Source organism: Chrysochloris asiatica, unplaced genomic scaffold, assembly GCF_000296735.1.
Source record: "Chrysochloris asiatica unplaced genomic scaffold, ChrAsi1.0 scaffold00026, whole genome shotgun sequence".
Taxonomy (NCBI): domain Eukaryota; kingdom Metazoa; phylum Chordata; class Mammalia; order Afrosoricida; family Chrysochloridae; genus Chrysochloris; species Chrysochloris asiatica.
The window spans coordinates 13,929,503-13,948,966 of record NW_006408544.1 but is presented as its reverse complement, the minus strand read 5'-3'; the positions used below and the strand labels follow the sequence as shown (position 1 = coordinate 13,948,966).

At 39.0% G+C, this 19,464-nt stretch overlaps 1 protein-coding gene across 7 annotated transcripts in view; it reads right to left on the bottom strand.

The window, feature by feature from the left end:
- ELAVL4 (ELAV like neuron-specific RNA binding protein 4) overlaps positions 1-19,464 on the bottom strand; it is a 135,314-nt gene that overhangs the window by 82,939 nt on the left and 32,911 nt on the right. For 5 of the 7 annotated variants that reach the window (XM_006839747.1, XM_006839743.1, XM_006839746.1 and 2 more), the window contains exon 2: positions 3,637-3,877. In XM_006839747.1, coding sequence (XP_006839810.1) covers positions 3,637-3,877 — 241 coding nt within the window. Of the gene's footprint in view, positions 1-3,636; positions 3,879-8,209; positions 8,225-10,609; positions 10,639-19,464 lie in introns of those variants that run through there. The other 2 variants (XM_006839748.1, XM_006839749.1) reach the window with 2 other exon arrangements.

The following is a 19,464-nucleotide window of genomic DNA, read 5'->3' as shown; positions in this document are numbered from 1 at the left end:
AAAAAAAAAAAAAAAAAACCTCACGTAATTAAAATTTATGCCTGAATTGTATTCCTGCTTTCAACCCGTAAGCTTTTTCTTTAAGCTCAGATGCTACTGTATGTCTCTGCTTGTGCTGGAGAGGGTGCTAAACAAACCAAAGTTGACAATTTTGGTTTTGTATACCAAATTAAAGGCTGTCTTCGAAGCTGTCACTCCTATTCAAATCCACTCGGTGAACTACCAAATTAACATTCTTTCAGTAAAGGAATCTGCTTGTTTAAACATGTGTCTTTAGAAAACAAGGAACAACACCATGAATCAGTACTTCTCAAAAATCTCACTACAGTTCTAAAGGAACTCTTCTGAAAAGGTGATTAATAATATTCACTAGTATAACTGCCAGAGTCCCTATTTAGAAGGTAAGGATACACCAAAAATACATTTTCTATAGAGGAGTGGGAGGAAGAATCATATGGTTAACTGACTTTAATTTGGTTTGAATTATCATGCTATTATATAAAGAATATTCAGGAATCTAAACATTGGCTTTCTGGAAATAAGAGCAATTCTGTTAAATGATGAAAAAGCCAGCATTATAGTATAAGGCCATTAAAACCCCGTCCCTATTTGGACACCTTGATATAGTTTATTTATTCTGATTCCCCGTCTCACCCAAGCCCCAGTCAATTCCAACTCTAGTGACCTTTCTTGATGCATACTAACTGCATCTACAATAAGATATGCCAGTATACCATGTGTCATTGAGTCAATTCCGACCCATGGAACACGCTGTGTGTAAAAAGAGAACTGTGCTCCATAGGATTTTAGGTGGCTGGTTTTCTGGAAGTTAATAACAACTCCCATTTATTGAGGGAGCACAATGCAGTAGGCATTGGGATAGGTGCTGTATGTCACTTCTCATTGAATCTTTACAACGAGCCCTTTGTGATACTATTTTCTGATTTTACAGATGAAGAATTTATATCTGGAGGGTTATGTGACTTATATCTTGGTAAACAGTCAAGGTATTCAAAATTTATGATATTGCAAATTATTTAATTTATACTCTATGGTGTTGGAGGATAATACTGAAAGTGCCATGGGCTGCCAAAAGAACCAATAGATCTGTGTTGGAAGAAGTGCAGCCAGAGTGCTCCTTGGAGGCCAGGATGGCCAGACTTAGTTAGGTCTCTCATACTTCGGGCATATTGTCAGGAGGGACCAGTCACTGGGGAAGGATATCATGTTTGGTAAGGTGGAGGGTCAGAGAAAAAGAAGAAGAACACCCAGTGAGATGGATTGGCAAAGTGGCAGCATCAATGGGCTCAAGTGTGGCAACGATAGTGAGGTTGGCCTAGGTTCAGGCAGTGTTTCGTTCTGCTGTGCATAAGGTCACTATGAGTCAGTACTGACTCTACGGCACCTAACAATAACAAGGAGCTCTGGTAGCATAGTGGTTACAAATTGAGTTGCAAAACTTAAGGTCAGCAGTTCGAAACTACCAGCTGTTCCGTGGAAGAAAGATGAGGCTTTCTGCTCCTGTAAAGATTTACAGCCTCAGAAACCTTCTACAGGTTCGTTATGAGTCAGAACTGACTCCTCACAGCACATAACAACAACAACAACTGCAAGGAAGGCAGTTCAAACCCACCAGCCACTCTCAGAAACCCTATACAGGTTCACTATGATTTGGAACTGATTCAACAGCACTGCTGTGGAGTCTGTTTCAACTCATAATGACCCTACAGGACAGAGCAGAACTGCCCCATAGGGCTTTCAAAGCTGTAAATTTGTATGGAAGCAGACTGTGACACATCTCTCCTGCAGAGAAGGCTAGTAAGTTCAAACTTCCGGCTTTTTGGTTAGTAGCTCAATGCTTAACCACTGTACTATCAGGACTCTATGTTTAAATTCTGGGAGGGGGAGCACATTTGCATGACATTTGGAAGAACAAGAGAATACTTATATCTATATGATATAAGGCCTGGTGTGGCACTGTGGGTTAATGCACTGGACTGCAAAGTTGATTTGAACCACAAAGTAGGAAGTTCAAGTTCACCAGCTGCTCCTCGGTAACCCTATACAGGGTCGCTATGGGTAGGAACCATCTCAATGGCACTTCACAACAACAAATATGCTCATACATATTGTATTCTCTGATTTCAGATCAAAATGCTGCATCCCTTATTACAATCATTTTGCTGCTGTTGTTTGTCATCAAGTCGGTTCCAACTCTCAGCAATCCTGTACAGGGTTTCCAAGGAATATTCCACTGGTTTGAGCAGTTGACCTTGGGGCTAGGGGTCCCATGTTAGCCTACTGTGCGACACCAGAACTCCTATTGTAATCATGTTGTTGTTAAGTGCTATTGAGTCAGTTCCAACTCAAAGCGACCCTGTATAAAGTTTCCAAGGCACGACTGATGAGTTTGAACTGCCCACCTTGTGGTTCAAAGCGATCTTGCGGTCCTGTGCTTATCCTACAGTGCCATGCCAGGATTGTATTGTTACCATGTTGTTGTTGTTGTTAAGTGCTGTAGAGTTGGTTCTGGCTCATTGTGACCCAGTATAGGGTTTCCAAGGAGCAGCTAGTGAGTTTGAACTGCCGAACCTTATAGCTCAAACCTATCTTGAGATCTAGCACTTATTCTACAGCACCACACCAGGATTCATGGGGCTCCCTTTTTCTTAAACTGACCAACTGTTCATCAATTAAACTACCCAGAAAAAGGGAAACAAAACACCCAAAATTGACAAATGCTTCGAATGTGAATCATTTCAGGAATATCAGAAAGCAGCCGTTTCACTACCATCATTATGTAGTTCAATATTTTCCCAAGAAAACGTCTCATTTCTAATAAGATTACAGAGATATCCCCCCCTCCCCCTCCCCAGTATTATAAAGTCCGTGTCTGGTAAACTCTGAGAACTGATAATTTGGGGGAAAAAACCAGTATCTAAAAACTCAAGTATTGAAGTTATATTAAGATATTGCTTCATTTTCAAATAACAAGTTGTCAACTTCTCAAAGAGTATCTTCAAAGGAAACACATAAATAAAATAGGAAAATACCTCATATGCTGATCTTTGATACACATCTTCCCTCCTACAGAAGAACAGTTGATTCCACAATAATCTGCTATCCATAGGGCCTGTTTCTCCCCAGGGACAATGGGCAGTTTTGTTACCCTTCCATAAATCCACAATGGCCCCCTTTGAAACATGTGCCTCAGACACATGGAGAAACATTGGACACACACAAACCAAATGTTTGAGAAGAAAGAAACAGATAGATAAAAACCAGGGTAGAGTATAGGGAGGGCAGAGGACAGAAATAAGAACTAAAGAACAAAGGGAAGGGGGATAGCTGATTAGGAATTAAAGGCGATAAAACCAAAGGAGAATTTCACATAAAGTGGAGGAAGCGTCCCAAATCTTCATCTGTTTCACAGTCCTACTAATCCACATTGTGGTTTTATGCACGTGTACACCCACGTGGGAGTTTATAATTGTGTATGCACGCCATCCTTGCAGGCAGGACACACAATGCAGACACTTAGCTGCATCATCACATATGCGCATTTCTGCTAAAGTCTGCGCATTTCATGAAACACAGTATCTGCGAGTCCTGAGCCTGGAATACTGAAGAGCATACCTGTAATTTTGTCTCTCACGAGTTTGCAGGATTCTATTTCACCAATGCTTCCAAAGAGACTCCTGAATTCCTCTTGAGTCATATTTTGGGGTAAATAGTTGACTATGAGGTTGGTTTTGCTGTCATCTGTGGCCGCCCCTGTCTGCATGGGAGAAGGACAGTTTCTAGTGTTGCTGGAGGGTCCATTGCTTGTATTGGATGTCGGGCCATTTGACACCTGAGGCTCCATGGTGCTAATTATCTAAATAAAAATAAAAATAATACAAATAAGCCTATTGAAATCTCAAATATACAGCTAAATTTCCTTTTAATAATTGATTTTATTTTTGAAAGAAAAGAACAGGATAAAATCAAGATGGAGCGAAAGAGACTGGATTGCATAAGCAGCAAATTTAGAGGCATGTTTTTATCCAAAATGTTACACTCCCCTTGCTATTTTTAGGCCAGCCCATAGATTTTGAACACAGACTAGAATGCAGTGGGAACTCTCCCATTATTTTGTTAATGAAAAGCTAATTCCTGTTTTCATTACACAATCACTCTCAGAAATGTATACTTAAGCCACACCAAATTATAATTAAAATGTAAAGTAATAATCATGATTAAAATTATAGTTCCATTAAAGCTGAAAAAGCTAAATATAGAGGGCTACACTCACAAGATCAAATACAGTACCTGTTTATTAACTATCTCATAAAGTAAAATGACATTAAATTAAGTGGGGCTGTTCCATATGGGAAGGGCTTAGGTTTTCACTGATGCTTAATTCGCTGATCACACTTCAGATTTCATAAACACGTGCTGGGGAGCTGCAAAGTTCTAGCCAGTCACTCTGCTACTGTGCCTACTGGATTTCTAATAAAAAAAGCACAAAGGAAAGCTCTCTCTGGGTCTCTGCTTTAGGTCCAGCATAGCCTGAGGGGGATCTCTCAAACTTCATTCCAAAATAACTTTCTCTGGGTCTAAATGTTTACTTAAAAGTTTTCCCAGACTTGTACAATGTTCCAGGAAGCATGTACACATAAGATTTAGTCTATACCCTCAGGGAGCTGACAGTCTAGTCGGTGACACAGACATCGAAACAGTTCAGGGTAGAACAACAGATATGTAGTAGAGTAATTACCCCAATGTTTAGGTTATAGATGGAGTCCTGGTGTGGCGCTATGGATTAACGTGCTGGACTGCCAAGTTCACTTGCTCCTCTAAAACGCTATAGAGGGTCACTATGGGTCAGATCCAATTCCATGACACTTAATAACAATAACAACAATAGGTTATAGGAGTCTTGGTGTGGTGTTGTGGGTTAATGCCCTGGACTGCAAGGTCAGTTTGAACTTCAAGGTTAGAGGTTCAAGCTTACCAGCTGCTCCTCGGAAACCCAATAGAGGGCCACTGTGAGTCGGTACCAACTCAATGGCACTTAACAACAACAACATAGGTTATAGGGCTCCTGGTGTGACATTGTAGTGTCCGCACTGGACTGATAGCAGTTCAAATTCACTAGCCTCTCCTCAGAAACCCTATATGGGGTTGCTGTGAGTCAGAACCAACTCAAAGGCCTACAACAGCAGCATAGGTTACGGGATTCAGGAAAAGCATTGAGATGATAAGGCTAGAATAAAGTTCTCTGTGAATAATGGGCTTAAGCTCATGGAGCCAGGTCATGAAGAGGTCCTGCATGGGATGACAAGCATGGGCAATCAAAAAATTGCATATCCTGAAGGGCTATTCCAAAATGCATATCCAAAAGGCACTTAAGGGAATAAAATCTAGCTCAACACTCTCGTGTTTGAGATGAAATCACACATCTGATGACTTTTCTGTCATCTCAGAAGAGGGGGGCAGAACCTGTACTTTCACCTAGGTTTCTTGGTCCCAGATGCAGTCCATCAGTTTTGTTTTACAATTCTTGCCTATCACTGTCTGTTATCTATCCATCATGATATTGTTTCCATTTCTTCTAAATTTGGTCCATATTTCTGCAGCTCGATTGTCTGCTTATTGGATATGGAACCATGCTATCATTCACTAACTGTGTGCCAGGAACTTAAACTCCTACAGCCTCCATTTTCCTCAATTGAAAAACGGGACCATGTCACATGCCTTGCAAGGTACGCCGGTGAGAAGGACCCAATGAGATGACTTATAGAAAGCAATGGGACAGTGCTAGGAACAGGACCACAGCCATTCATGTTTACTGCTTACTCTTCCAATCATCTACTTCATGTGAATTTTCTCACAGACTCCACATAAGAAGGTGAGGAGATAAGATTCCAATATTCTATACATATTATAGATGAGGAAACTGAGGCTTAACAAGCATCTGATAACTTGTAGCTTCCATTATTGTTACCTTTTGGCTGCTCAGAGGTATTTGGGGATGGAGGTGGAAAACAATACTATTGCGTATATCGTACATGTAGTAAACTGTACAAATCTTAAGACCCGAACTCAATTTTCACAATGCGAACACAACCTGCACCTGTATAACCACATTTTAGATCATGATATAAAATATGACTAATACATCCCAGAAGCCATCTCACGCACATAACCCCAAAAGCAACAGATAAATGTATAGATAAGTTTTATCTGCGTTTGACTTCATATGCATATAATACAATACATACTCTTTTGACTTTTTCATACTTTATGTCTGGAGAATCATTCATGTTGTAACACGTAACAGTAGGTTGTTTCTCACTGTTGTACAGCATTCCATTGTATGAAAATATCACATGCATTCATCTATTCTAGTGCTGAAGGACGTTTGGCTTGTTTCTAGCTTTGAACTACTAGAAATAATGATACAGTGAACATTACGTGCATGTCTTCTGGTAAACATGTGGATACTTTTTTATTGTACATACTCCTAGAAGTATATTGTTGGGCCATAGGGCATATTAGGCTCAACAATATAGCTATTGCCAACATTTTCCAAAGTGGTTGTACCAACTATACTTCTACCCGCAGAGTATGAAAGTCCCAGTTGTTCAACGTCTTCATCAACATCCAGAGATTTGTTTGTTTACTTCTTCAGAGTGGTATAATAAAAAGGAAAGATATTTTGAGTCAAAGCAATAGCTGACTACCAGTTATTCTAGTTCTACCACCTATCAGCTATGTGATTTCAGGCAGGGTACTTCAATTCTTTGAGCCTCAGTTTCCTCTTCTGTAAAACGGGAACAAAATCTATGGTGCAGGGTAATCTTCAGTATTGCAGGCCATATCTAGTAAGCGCCTAGAACAGAAAGCACTAAAGGCATCATAACTATTATTCTGCATCCTGCCCCACAAGAGTGAGATCTTACTATGTTTCTTCTTCTGATCGTTACAAATGGGAAATGAAACCAAAAGGAAACAAAAGCGGAAGTTTCATGAGGATCCAGGGTGAAAATTCAAACTGAGGAAGCTGGGAAACTTCCAAGATTCTTTACCATCAGGTAAGTAACTTAAGTGGCTCCACTTATCACCTTCTTTGAATCTTCTTCTTGGTTTGAGGTCAACTGTGGGATTCTGGAAGGCTGGTTTAGACAGTAAGGAGTAAACAAAGACGCTCTTTAAAGAATCTTAAATCAAGTTTTCACACTGCACCCAGCAAAGCCAATTTGGTTGCTCTGTCCTTGAGATAAGAGTCTAGGGAAAGAACCATGAAGTGCCCAGGGGAAGGGGGACATGCTAATAGATAGGCTGTTGTAGAGTGTCAGCACAACTGCTGCCTGAGTCGCAGGTTTCTGCTCTGCCAAGCTGGTCGGCCACCTGGGTCTGTGTAGTTCCTCTATTTGCTGCATCATCTCACTGCTTCACTGAGTCACGCGCCCAGGTAACAAACGCATGGAGTATTGCCAAGTTGGACGAAACTTGGAAATCAGAATTGTCCAGTACAGGAGGCCTAACTAGCCAACCACAGGGCTTCCTAACTACTACATTTCCTTTTCATCACAGAAAAAAAAAAAAAAAAAAATCAGTCTTGTATCTACAGAACATCTTTCCTGCTCTCTGTCTTTCTCAGGCTGTCTCAGATACCCTTCTTAGGGCTTTAAACACCTAGAAAAAGTGAGGCAGGTTTTCTGGTGCTAATGATGGAATATGTAAAGGACTATAAGTCATACCTAAGAATGATGAAATTCTGTGGGACCAAGACTGCTCACTGTCACATCCAGTGAGCACCCTGACATCCAAGCTTCCTCTTTCATCCTTTCATGTTCACAGAATGCCAGCCTCGGAGACTATGCACTCGCCCATGTGAACAACTCAAAGGACTGCATGTATCAAGTTTGAAGTAATTTCAGTTTTCCAATCAGTTTTCTGGATAGTCTTACATCCTATATGGATTTTTAAATTTGTATTGACTCCTAGAGGTGAGCTTTATCTGTAGATCAGAAAAGTCTACTGGGTCAACTTTGAAAAGGAGCCATTCGATATAATACTTACTACTAAGCTACTTCAACTGACCAAACCTATAAATAAAGGCACATCATTTTCATCTGGTGGAGATTAAGTTCTCCTTGCTCTTCACATGTATCTACAGTAATCCTTTGGTGTACATATGTGCATACATAGAGCTTTCTCAATAAAACTGCAGTGTCTGAAAGCTGAGAAACATTTGAAGATGTGCTAATATCCATCGTTTAATAAGACTCCGTCACCAATCTTCATGATGCATCCCAGAATGTTAAGGCAGGCTTAAAAAAACAATCAGAAATTTAAAATGGCAGCATCCAATGACACACAAGTGAATCATGGAAAAATAAGAGAAGTTGCCAAGACGTAAAGATATTGAGCCCATGAATATGAAACTATAGTATGATCTGGCTTCAAAAAGTTCATGAAAACATTTTCCCACAAACGTTGAAGCCCTCTCATATTTTAATATCACATGATAGATCTTCAAAGAGAACACTTGTACATAACAGTGGAGGAGATGTTTGTTGGTGGGAAACATTCCCTAAGCATACAAGCTAGTTAGGCAAAATCAAAACACTTGTTTTCTCAGGCTAAGGTCTCTGATATTCTAACAGCACAATTTTTGTTGCAAATACATTTATCAGTTACCCAAGAGTGCATATATATTTTAATGAAACATTCTGTGTGGATCTTACAGCCAACTTTGCAGCTGACCATATTCCACACCTCTGACTTGTGTCCCCTTCTTGTCTGAATGGCAATTAAGAACCAAATTACAGTCAGCATACAGCAGAGAGCACTGAGGAGGTTCAGTTGACTTCAAAATCTAATGGTTGTACAAAGCACTGCATTAAATCTTTTATGTTCCCGTGATATATTTTAAGAAACATTATACAGGCAGAAAATTTCAGGGATAAACTATTAGAGCAGCACACAATAACGTAGGCACTCAAATCTTGTCATTGTAAATGTCGATGGCTTGAATGACTTAATTACTCACACTCAACACATTAACCTCACCCCTCCCACCACTCTTTTCTGAAAAATATACAACAAAAGCTAGAGGGAAGGCTTCAGACATGCAGCTGCCAGATCATCTCTCAGGGTCGTTTCTCTCTGCTGAGGGGAAGTAAGAAGCAGAGGCTGGGATCAGCCTCAGTTTCAGGGTGCCTCTGAAACAAAGAACCCACTCTCTTTACCCTTCATGGCACCTTCCTTGCCCAGATCTTTCTTGATGGTTCCAGTGATCTGCTCAGTCACATCTCTTGATATTGCCCACGGCACGTATCCATTAGCTTTCATTTCTTCCTGGACAGATCAGGTCAGATTCAAATAAAACAGGGCTTATTTCTACCATGGCTAGATCTAGGTATGTTAGATCAACAGCAATGGAGCCCCAGGGTGCCAGACACTGTGTGAGGCCCTGGGGACACAGAGACAGCAAAGACAAGGAGCCAGCCCTCACAGAGTTGGCAGTGTGGATGCAAAACAGATATGAAAGAACATGAGGAAACTGTGGACCAGGAAAGAGAAATGACCTGCCCAAAATCACATTGCTAGTAAGTGGCAAAGATAGGAAAGGATCCCATGTCTACAGACTACCACACTTGAACAATCTGTGACAATACAGGAATTCTCATTTGAATGCACATTTACTTCTTTTGGGGGTATGTGTATGGGAGGGGTAACCTACCATAGGAGTGAACCTGGATAGAATATAGAGAGAAGTGTCTATATCCATACCTTTCTGTGTAAATCACTTTATGGTTTAAAAAGAACAATGACCTAAACTAGGGTGCATGGTACAGAGACCACATCTGCTTTGTATTATAGTATCTCTTGCATGGTAGGGTCTAGAGAAAGGGCTAATGAATGAACAAAAGTCCTTGAATGCCCAATAGCTTACTAGATCTCTCCAACAACCCTGTGAAACACAAGAAATCAGATATTAACATCACTCCCATTTTATTGATAACAAAAGAGGAGAGAACAAGTAAGCAGCTAGTCTAAGGAAGGTCCCTGTGGTATTCATTCATTACAGTCACTTAATGAACACCAATTATATGTTAGGCATATACTTAAATATTATTTGATATTCAGACTTTAAGAAGCACTTATGCAAGTAGGAGAGTTAAACCTTTAGCTAGCATAAACTCCTTAGAAAACTTGTTGAATGCGGTGGCTCTTTCTCCTCAGAAAAATGTATGTGCACACATTTTATGTGTACTAGAACCAATCCATTGTCTATGGATTCAGAGCCCTCAAATGACTCTTCCCACACAACAAGCCTGAAACATTTCTGGCATATGCCTACCTCTGTGTAGACTGACAATCTTTTTACTTCTTGATGGGAAAGTTCAGAATCTCCTCTACTACCACACACACATACGCTCACTCACCACCGGTTAGTTGAGCAGGTTAGCTAGCAGCATATAATGTCTGTTGCTTAACCAGCACCCCCAACATCTTCACTCCATTTTTTTAACCATCATTCAAGACAGAGTGTAGAGCCTGGTGGTTCAGAGCATCCTATGGTCTTACTAGGATTAAAAGGGAATGTCAGGACTTTGAACTGTTCAAAACGGATTCAGTTATGATCAAAGCAGTAAAATCAGAATAAATCTCAATTAAAAAAAAAAAAAATTGGGTAAAGCAGAACAGTAACCTAAATGGGAAAGTGTTCTGGAGATGAGAGGCTCAGAAGAGACATGGTGAGCCCTTTCAGGAACCTGATGTGGGAGAGTGGACCATTTCCAGGACTAGGGAGAGCAACACACATTCAGAGCAGTGTGGTCGATTGCCATCTTGGAGTACGGAACCATTGTTTCTGACTCTGTTGATCAAGTGATTTGCTTACTATGCTATGCGCACACTGCCCTTGTTTTTGAAGAAGGAAATTAGATTTCTAGTGGGGCATCACCTATAATTTTTTTCCATTGTGGTTCACCTACATTTTACAAATCCAGGTCCATTCCAGTTTTGTTTTGTCAGCCATGACTGAACAGGGAAGAACTGGTTCAAAGCCCTGGAGGATACTAATGGTACCTACCCTTACAGGACTGTACTGAGGACTAAAAGAAGATAATGTACAGGAAGCTCTTGACACTGTGCCTGGCATGGTAATCCCTCTATTAACTGTTAATTATTCCAGTTAATATTATTATAATAGGAAGAAGACAACAGGAAGAAAGATAAATGCCAACACCTAAGAAACTAGATTGGGAGTTAGGAGAGGAAAGCTAAGAGTAACTGTATAATCAATGGGCAAAAACTTTCCTTCCTTTTCTAAATCAGTCTTTTCATTTAATTTGTTGATTTCAAAATACATTCATTCATTAATCAAACAGATATTTATTGCCAAAGGGCCCATATGTCAGAGAGCATATGTGCTGTAATAAGTCAAGCCCTTTAAGCATATTCAGAAAGACCACTCTAAAATTCTAAAACTGTGCTTAAGAACTAATATACTAAAAATGTATTTAAGCACTTGCCATCAGGTTGGTTTGGATTTATGGTGACCCCACATTTGTCAGAGTAGACCTGTGTTCCACAAGGTTTTTAATGGCTGGTGTTTGGAGTAGACCACCCGGCTTTTCTTCCAAGGTGCCTCTGGGTACACTTAAGTCACCAACCCTTTGGTCAGTACCTAAGTGCTTCCCAGGGAGTCAACATTTTTAAAAAGTACTTAAAGTCCCCTTTACTACTTCTTTTATCAACTCATGAAATCCTTAAACCTTTTTCATCTCTTGCTTTTCACAGCTTTTTAGTCGGTCAAGTTTGTGTAAAGTCAGGCTACAGTACTAGAACCAGTCCTCCTGATGACTGAGGATACAGACATTGTCCCTGGACCCCAAGAGTCATTTCAGAGGTACCATCACAGCCTTTCTACAAATCCTCTCAGCCACACGGTATCACGCTCTTGCCCTAATATTTTCCATAAAAATGGCAGTTCGACAATAAAGTAGATTGAGCCTTGCATTTATGTATCTTAACCTAGTTTACACTTTCGGGATTTACTTCATGAGGCAAATAAAAGTTTACAGCTTTACATTACAGGAACCTGCCCTGCTGTAGAACTCCTCACTGCTGACATTCATCATCCAAGAGCCCATGGCAGGGCCGTGTACACTCCTTGCTGCACAATCAGCAGTTCTCAACTCCTGACTTTCTTGGGGAGGTGTGGCCTCACTGCTCAATTGATACAAAGGGGTCAAGAGGAAAGAATCAAGATAGATCACAGGAATATGATGGTTCTTTTCCAGATACTCCCTCCTCTGCTTTCAGGACCCTCTAAATGCCAGCATGCCCAGAAATGAAAGATGCTGAATAAATGTACCCAATGCATCAGGCATGCACCTCTGAGACACACACACATGTATTCTATTAAACATTTTAATGAGCACTTTAAAGTAGTTTTTTTTTTTTTTCTTTTTTTTAACCATGATGGGGATACTTTTGAAAATGTGTTTATAAAAGCTAACCCTTATGTAAGACAACAAGCCCTCCCAAGAGCATGAAAAATAATGTTTACCAAGGGCAGTCACTGAATCAAACCATTAAAGAAATACATTTAAATTATTCATGAGAACAAAAATAAAAGTCCTAATTCTCTTTGTAGGCATTTCCCACTTAGCCCTTATAAAATTCTGACACACAGTATGTTAGACTCTGGTAAAGAAGCCCAAACTATTGCATCTCACCCACTTTTCAAAAACCCGAAAAACAAATCCCCAAAGTTAGAAAATTACACAGCAGGCTTTGTGTTCCTGAAGACAGACATTATTTTTAGGAATAATTCCTCACTTCTCTTCTTGCTCCTTGAAGGATGCTAAAAATGTCCTTACAACAACCCCCCCCCCAATTTAGTATTTCTTTAAAGTTTCTTCCATCATCTCATGAAAATCCATACCCCCTTTCCTTCTTTTCAAGAGAATTTAATTCACTTGAGACCCTCAGGTTAATATTTTTTCTAAATCCTACTCTTTCTTGGTTGTGATGCAACCTCAAAGGGGCCCAAGAGGAGGGGCTGAGATAAATGATCTGAACACTGTAAGAAAAGAAAACGTGTTAGCATACCCCTTACTTTCTAGCAAACACACATAAATTGTAGGTAATGATTCACAAAGACCATGGGACCAGGGGATTCTGGCTAAAGACTATACTCATGTCCCCCAGAATCACTTGTACAAATGTTCTGCAGAATCTACTGGAAGGTAACTAGAAAAGTCTAGAAAAAATACTTAATTCCAACTAGGGAAAACATGCTGACAGTTTAATAATACCTTTGGGCAGATGCACAAATAACTTGAAAGACCTATTTACTCTAGGAAGTTCTGTGGTAATAAATTCTCAGCATATCCTTAAAACAAGGGTATTCAATTCAACACAAGTTTATTGAGTGCTATTATTGACTAAGGCATTGTTCTAGGAGTTGGGGAAATAAAGGTAATTTGGTCCCTGCCCTTCGAGAGTTCAAGTTGGATGATAGTAGAAGGCAGTATATAAACAAATAATTAAACTCAATTGCACACACCCTTTTCTTTTAAACTAGCCCCCTCAAGAGTTTCTCTAATGATTCCCCATCCTCACCAAAAGCACACAAATTAAATACACAAAGACTAACCCTACCCCAGAGTCCCTGAGTGGTGTAATTGGTTAACTGACTCAACTGCTAATCAAAATGTTGGCAGCTGGAGTCCACCCTAAGGCACCTCAGAAAAAAGATCGAGAGCTACTTCTGAAAAATCAGCCCTGAAAACTTTAGGGAACACAGTTCTATTTGACACACATGCAGTTGCCTTAAGTTAGAATCCACTCCACCAACAATGGCTACAAGTAACTATGCCATTCTGAAACTGAAATGACAATCATACTTCTGGTCTTAATGCCTGTGACCTAAGCAAATGTGTTTATGTAAATGAGGTAGAATTGAAGCATACCTCCTTGGAAACTCCATCTTCTTCACAGTAGTTGTCCAATGCATTCTCAGTGCTGTTTGTTTTTGCCAGGTGCTGTTGATTCCATTCCAAATTCATAGCGACACTATGTACAACTGAACACTGCCTGGTCTTGCACCATTCTCACAATCATTGCTGTTTTAGTTCATTGTTGCAACCATGTGTCAATCTATCTCACTAAAGGGCTTTCTCTTTTTTGCTGACACTTTACCAAGCATGATGTCCTTCTCCAGAGACTGCTCCCTCTGATAACATGTCATCCTTGCTTGTAAAGAACATTTTGGGTGTACCTCTTCCAGGACACATGTGTTTATTCTAGCAGTCCATGGTATATTTAATATTCTTCATCAACACCATAATTCAAAGGCATCAATTCTTCTTTAGTCTTCAATATTCATTGTCCAGCTTTCAAATGCATATGAGCTTGGTGCACTTTAGTCTTCAAAAACACATCTTTGCTTTTTATACCTTTAAAAGTACTTTTGCTCAATGCAGTTTGGTTTCTTGACTGCTGTTTCCATGGACACAGATTGTATATCCAAGTAAAATGAAATCCTGGACAACTTCAATCTTTTCCCTATTTATCATGATGTTACTTATTGACCTAGTTGTGAGGATGTTTGTTTGCTTTATGTTGAGGTATAATCCATACTGAAGGCTGCAGTCTTTGATCTTCATCAGTAAGTGCTTCAAGTTCTCTTCATTTTTCAGCAAGCTCGGTAATGTTACCTGCATATCATCGGTTGCTAGTCTTCCTCGAATATTAAAGCCATATTCTGACTTATATAGTCCAGCTTTTTAGATTATTTGCTCAGCACACAGATTAAGTAAGGTGAAAAGATACAACCCTGATGTGTCTTTTCTGATTTTAAATCATACAGTATTTCCTTGTTCTGTTCAAATGACTGCTTCTGAGTCTAAGTACATGTTCCTTACGAACACAGTTAAGTGTTCTGGAATTCTCATTCTTTGCAATGCTATGTTATGCATTTGTTAAGACCCACACAATCCAATGTCTTTGCATAGTCAATGAAACATAGGTAAATCTTTTTCTGGTAGTGTCTGCTTTCAACCAAGATCCATCTGATATTAGCAGTGAGATCCTTCATTCCATGTCCTCTTCTGAACCTGGTTTGAATTTCTGTCAGTTCCCTTTTGAGGTACTGCTGCAATCATTTTTGAATTATCTTCAACAAAATTGTATTTGCATGTGATATAAATGACAGTGATCAATAATTTCCGTATTCTGTTGGATCACTTTCTTTTGAATGGGCATGTATAAAGATTTCTTCCAGTTGTTCAGCCAGGTTGTTGTCCAAATTTCTTTGCAAAGATGAGTGAGAGCTTTCAGCTTTACATTTTTTTTTTTGTTGAAAGTGGGCTTCCCTCTGCCCATTCACAGTGTTTACTAGCAACTGTCTGCTCACCCCCCTTTGTCCTCCTATCTTTCTTGGTTCAAGATCTCATGGGAATAGGAGCCAGATTTGGGGCCCAGGAAGTCAGAGAAGGGAAGGAAGTTACCTCTAGTCTGTGCACACTTGGGGTTAAGGGCAGGAAGGGGTAGTTTCTTTTTATTTCCAGATGTTTTTGTATCTAAACTTGCAGATTTGTATTATACAAGAACAACTAACAAACGAAGAATATAGCATTGGGTTGGGGGGAGTGCTGGTCATTTGGAATTTTAAAAAAATCAGCAGCCACTAGAGAGCAATTGGCATTAATACTTAAAATACCAGGGTCAACATAGATATGAAAAACATAATCAAAATTTAATTTCTACTAGACATTAGTCTCAAAGTAACCAAAATCCAAGTTTTTAATCGTCTTCCCAAGATGCATCAGATACATTTCCCCTCCTAAGTAAATACTGGTCTCCTTTACATCTTACAGTGTTTCTTTAGGGCTTCAGTTTGGCCTTAAAATGATTTCCTGGTGCAGTCCTTGGTACCAAGAACCAAAAAACAAAAACAAAAAAAACAGTTGCCGTCAAGTTGATTTTTTGCAAACCCAATGGAATGCAATATTTTAAACCTCTATATATTTGTTTATAACAGATTGTTTTTATGGCAAAGTCTCCAGCACTGAGAACAACTTGCTCATCAAGTTCAATTTAAAGATGGTGGAATGTTTTCCTCAACCTGCCCCCCACCCATTCAGTCCTCTTTTCTAAACTGGCAAATAAATGAATACAGTCTCAAACTTTCAAATAAACTGTTTTTGTTAAAGTCATATATATGAAAAGGACAAATACTTTTATTTTAATATAAATACAGTTTCATGGACAAGCTCAAGCTTCCTGCAAAACATATTAGCTCTAAAATAAAAACTATTTCTTTTTGCATGCTAACTTTGATCCCCTTCTAAACTCTGACTATTTAATTTGGACATATTAACCAAATGCCTAATAAACAACAGGTACTGTTACAATGGGAACCATTTGTGATGCTAAATATATTATCTTCATCTCCCATACAAAGAACAGTTAATTGAAAAACTATTTGTTAATTGAAAAACATTGGGAAAACTGCCCACAGACTGATTAAGTCAACTTATCTTCTGATTAAATGCATAAACAATAGCCAATGGTACAATCATGTAAACATAAGCATTGTATATTTATAAAACGCCTGGCTAGTAGCTGGGAATGTGCAGAAATACATTGAGATTTAGTTGTAAAAAGAAATATGCTAAAATATTAGATCACATTTCTAAATTTAAGTTTTATACAACTCAGATCAAATTATTTATAGAAATATATTTTATTTAGAAAATAATCCTTTAAAAAAAAAAAACACAGCTGGGAGGGGGATATGGAGGAGAGTGAAGAGGAGTAGAGCAGGTTAGAATCTCAAAAAATCTGTGTAGAGTAACCTTCTCTTTGTTAAAAAGAATCATACCATGCTAACAGCTTTTTCAATTGTGCAATTCAAAGGAGAGAGATTACTTGTGGGCATTTTGAAGCTAAAGATACTGAGTGAATTAAAATGGTTCCCAGCATTTCAATATATACATAAGTGGTCACGGTAAATTATACTCATGGACTACTCATACGGCCTCATTCATTTTATATGAGGATAAGTAAAAAAGTATTGCTCTGAAATTATAGAAACCTTTATTAAACAAAAATATCAAGATGTGAAATCAGTATTTCCATCTTTCTAATGCTTGGACTCCTGACGTGGCACTTTAGGATCAACACTTGTCTGTAAACCATAAGGTCAATGGTTCAAACCCACCAACTGCTCCTCAGAAACCCTGTACAGGGTCACTATGAGTCAGAACCTACTCGATGGCACTTAACAACAACAATAATCCTTCCCTAAAGAATTCTGCGATTTATATCATGTCAAAAATCACAGTTTTGGGTATCCCTGAGGGATTCAAATCATGCCCCGTTACAATGTTAAGTTTGGGGAACAAAGAGAAGGCTGAAGGGGCATGATCAGAGCTATAGGATTCTTGGGTGAGGTTTCTCAACACAATTCCCATAGGACAGCCCTTCCTACCCCCAATGAACAAGCAAGTGCATTGTCATGATGGGAAAAGATCCCTCGGCGCAACTGTCCTGATCTTTTTCTCACCAAGGCAGTTTTTCATTTTCTTAAAATGACTTCATAAAAAGACCCCATGATCATCCTGCATCCTTGAGAAAATCTACCAAGATGACCCCTTTGGAATCCCCAAAGACAGTCATCGTAACCTTCTGAGCTAACCTCTCTGCCTTGAATTTAATTGGCTGAGCAGATCTCCTTGGAAGCCACTATTTTGATAGGACCTTTTTTGAAGGCACCCTAAGGAGATTAAGAAAAGTACACTACTGAGAGAACTTGTCTACAGTCATTCACTGATCAAGAGATATGTGTAAATCCATTTTTGTTTGGAATAAAACTGCATGTCTGAACTGGAACCCCCAGCAACAATACTTTTTGAGTTCCCCTAGAATCTACATGTTCATTAGGGAAAGATTCTAAATGTCATTCTGATAGGGTAGCTTTAAATTTGAAAATGACCTTATCACACTTCAAGTTCTATTGTTGATTTCCTCCATTCCTGCCTCACAATTTTTATCTGTTGAATAAAAGAGACACATTAGAAGAAATATTTTTGACCTAGTGAGGGAACTTTATCCTTCAAACTATCTCAAAGAGCTAGTTGGGCAGCACAATCCTCCTAGACACTCTCTGGGAAGGCAGAATCAGCATAAGTCAGACTACAAAAAGCAGTATTGGGGAGAATTCAGATGTGGGCTAGAAGAAGTTTGTCTTGAATTATTTGTGAACACAATGTTTACAAAGAAAAATTGGATTTCACGGTTAGCAACTATGAAGTGTTAAGGTACAGTGAAATGGTCTCTCTTACCATCACTGTTGGAAATTATAAATTGCCACAACCTTTCTGTAGCTTATGCTCATATCCTTTGACCCCATAACTCCAATTTTGAAGCCCAGAAAACAATCCAAAAATTTTCAGACCAAAAATATGCACAATGAGGTATATCAAAAAGAAAGTATCTAGAAGAATGAGAAAATAGAAATAATCTAAAGGCCTGAGAAGAGGAATGATTAAGTTTTTTTACTTTATGGTAAGTATTCTGTAGTTGTTAAACCTAAATTCATAATGGGATTATATAAAATGAGAAATGTAGAAAATAAATGAAATTTTTAAATGGATTAACTCAATTATATAACCATACCCAGAGTAAGCTGCTGACAATATATGCAGGATTATAGGTGATTGTTATACTTGTCCACATCTTTATGTTCCAAGATTTCATTTGTTTTTTTTAACAATAAAAGAATATAGCATTTTTATAATCCATAAAGAAGTAATTTTTTAAAAAGAAAGAAAATGTCAAGTACTTCAAACCAGTTTGGAACCATAATGTTAAAAATGATTCCATCCCTCCCCGGAGCCACTCTGTAGACCCCCTTCTTGGCCTAACTCTGTTTGTTCCAGCATTAGAGGACACATGGGAGACCAAATGAATAAAAATCACATCTCTTGAAACAGTCTCTGGTTCAGTCTCCTGTTCACCTAAATCACTATGAATTAGCAAGGTTACAGTCTAAGTCTGCCTTATCGCCTGCCAGCAACCTTCATGAGGACAGCAAGGAGAGAAGATGATTTATAAGAAAACCGCTCCCTGGATCAGGGAGTGAAAAGTACTGATCCGTTCTAAAAGCTCCTGCTGACAAACTCTGATATTATGAACATTCTGCACTTGGACAAAAGCTCCCACTTTTCTTAATTACATGGTTTGAGCAGGAGCCTGCTTTCAGGATCTGCCCAATCACACAACAGCCATTTATTTCTCCAACTGCAGCTGCCAAAATTTCCCTGATCTCTGTTCTGTGCTCCATCTTCAAGGACATCTTGTGAATGTATGACACTGTCGAACAGCATTCCACACCGTGGTTTTTAAGCTTCTCTCTCTCTCCCACATACGGAGAGCCTCCTTATACAT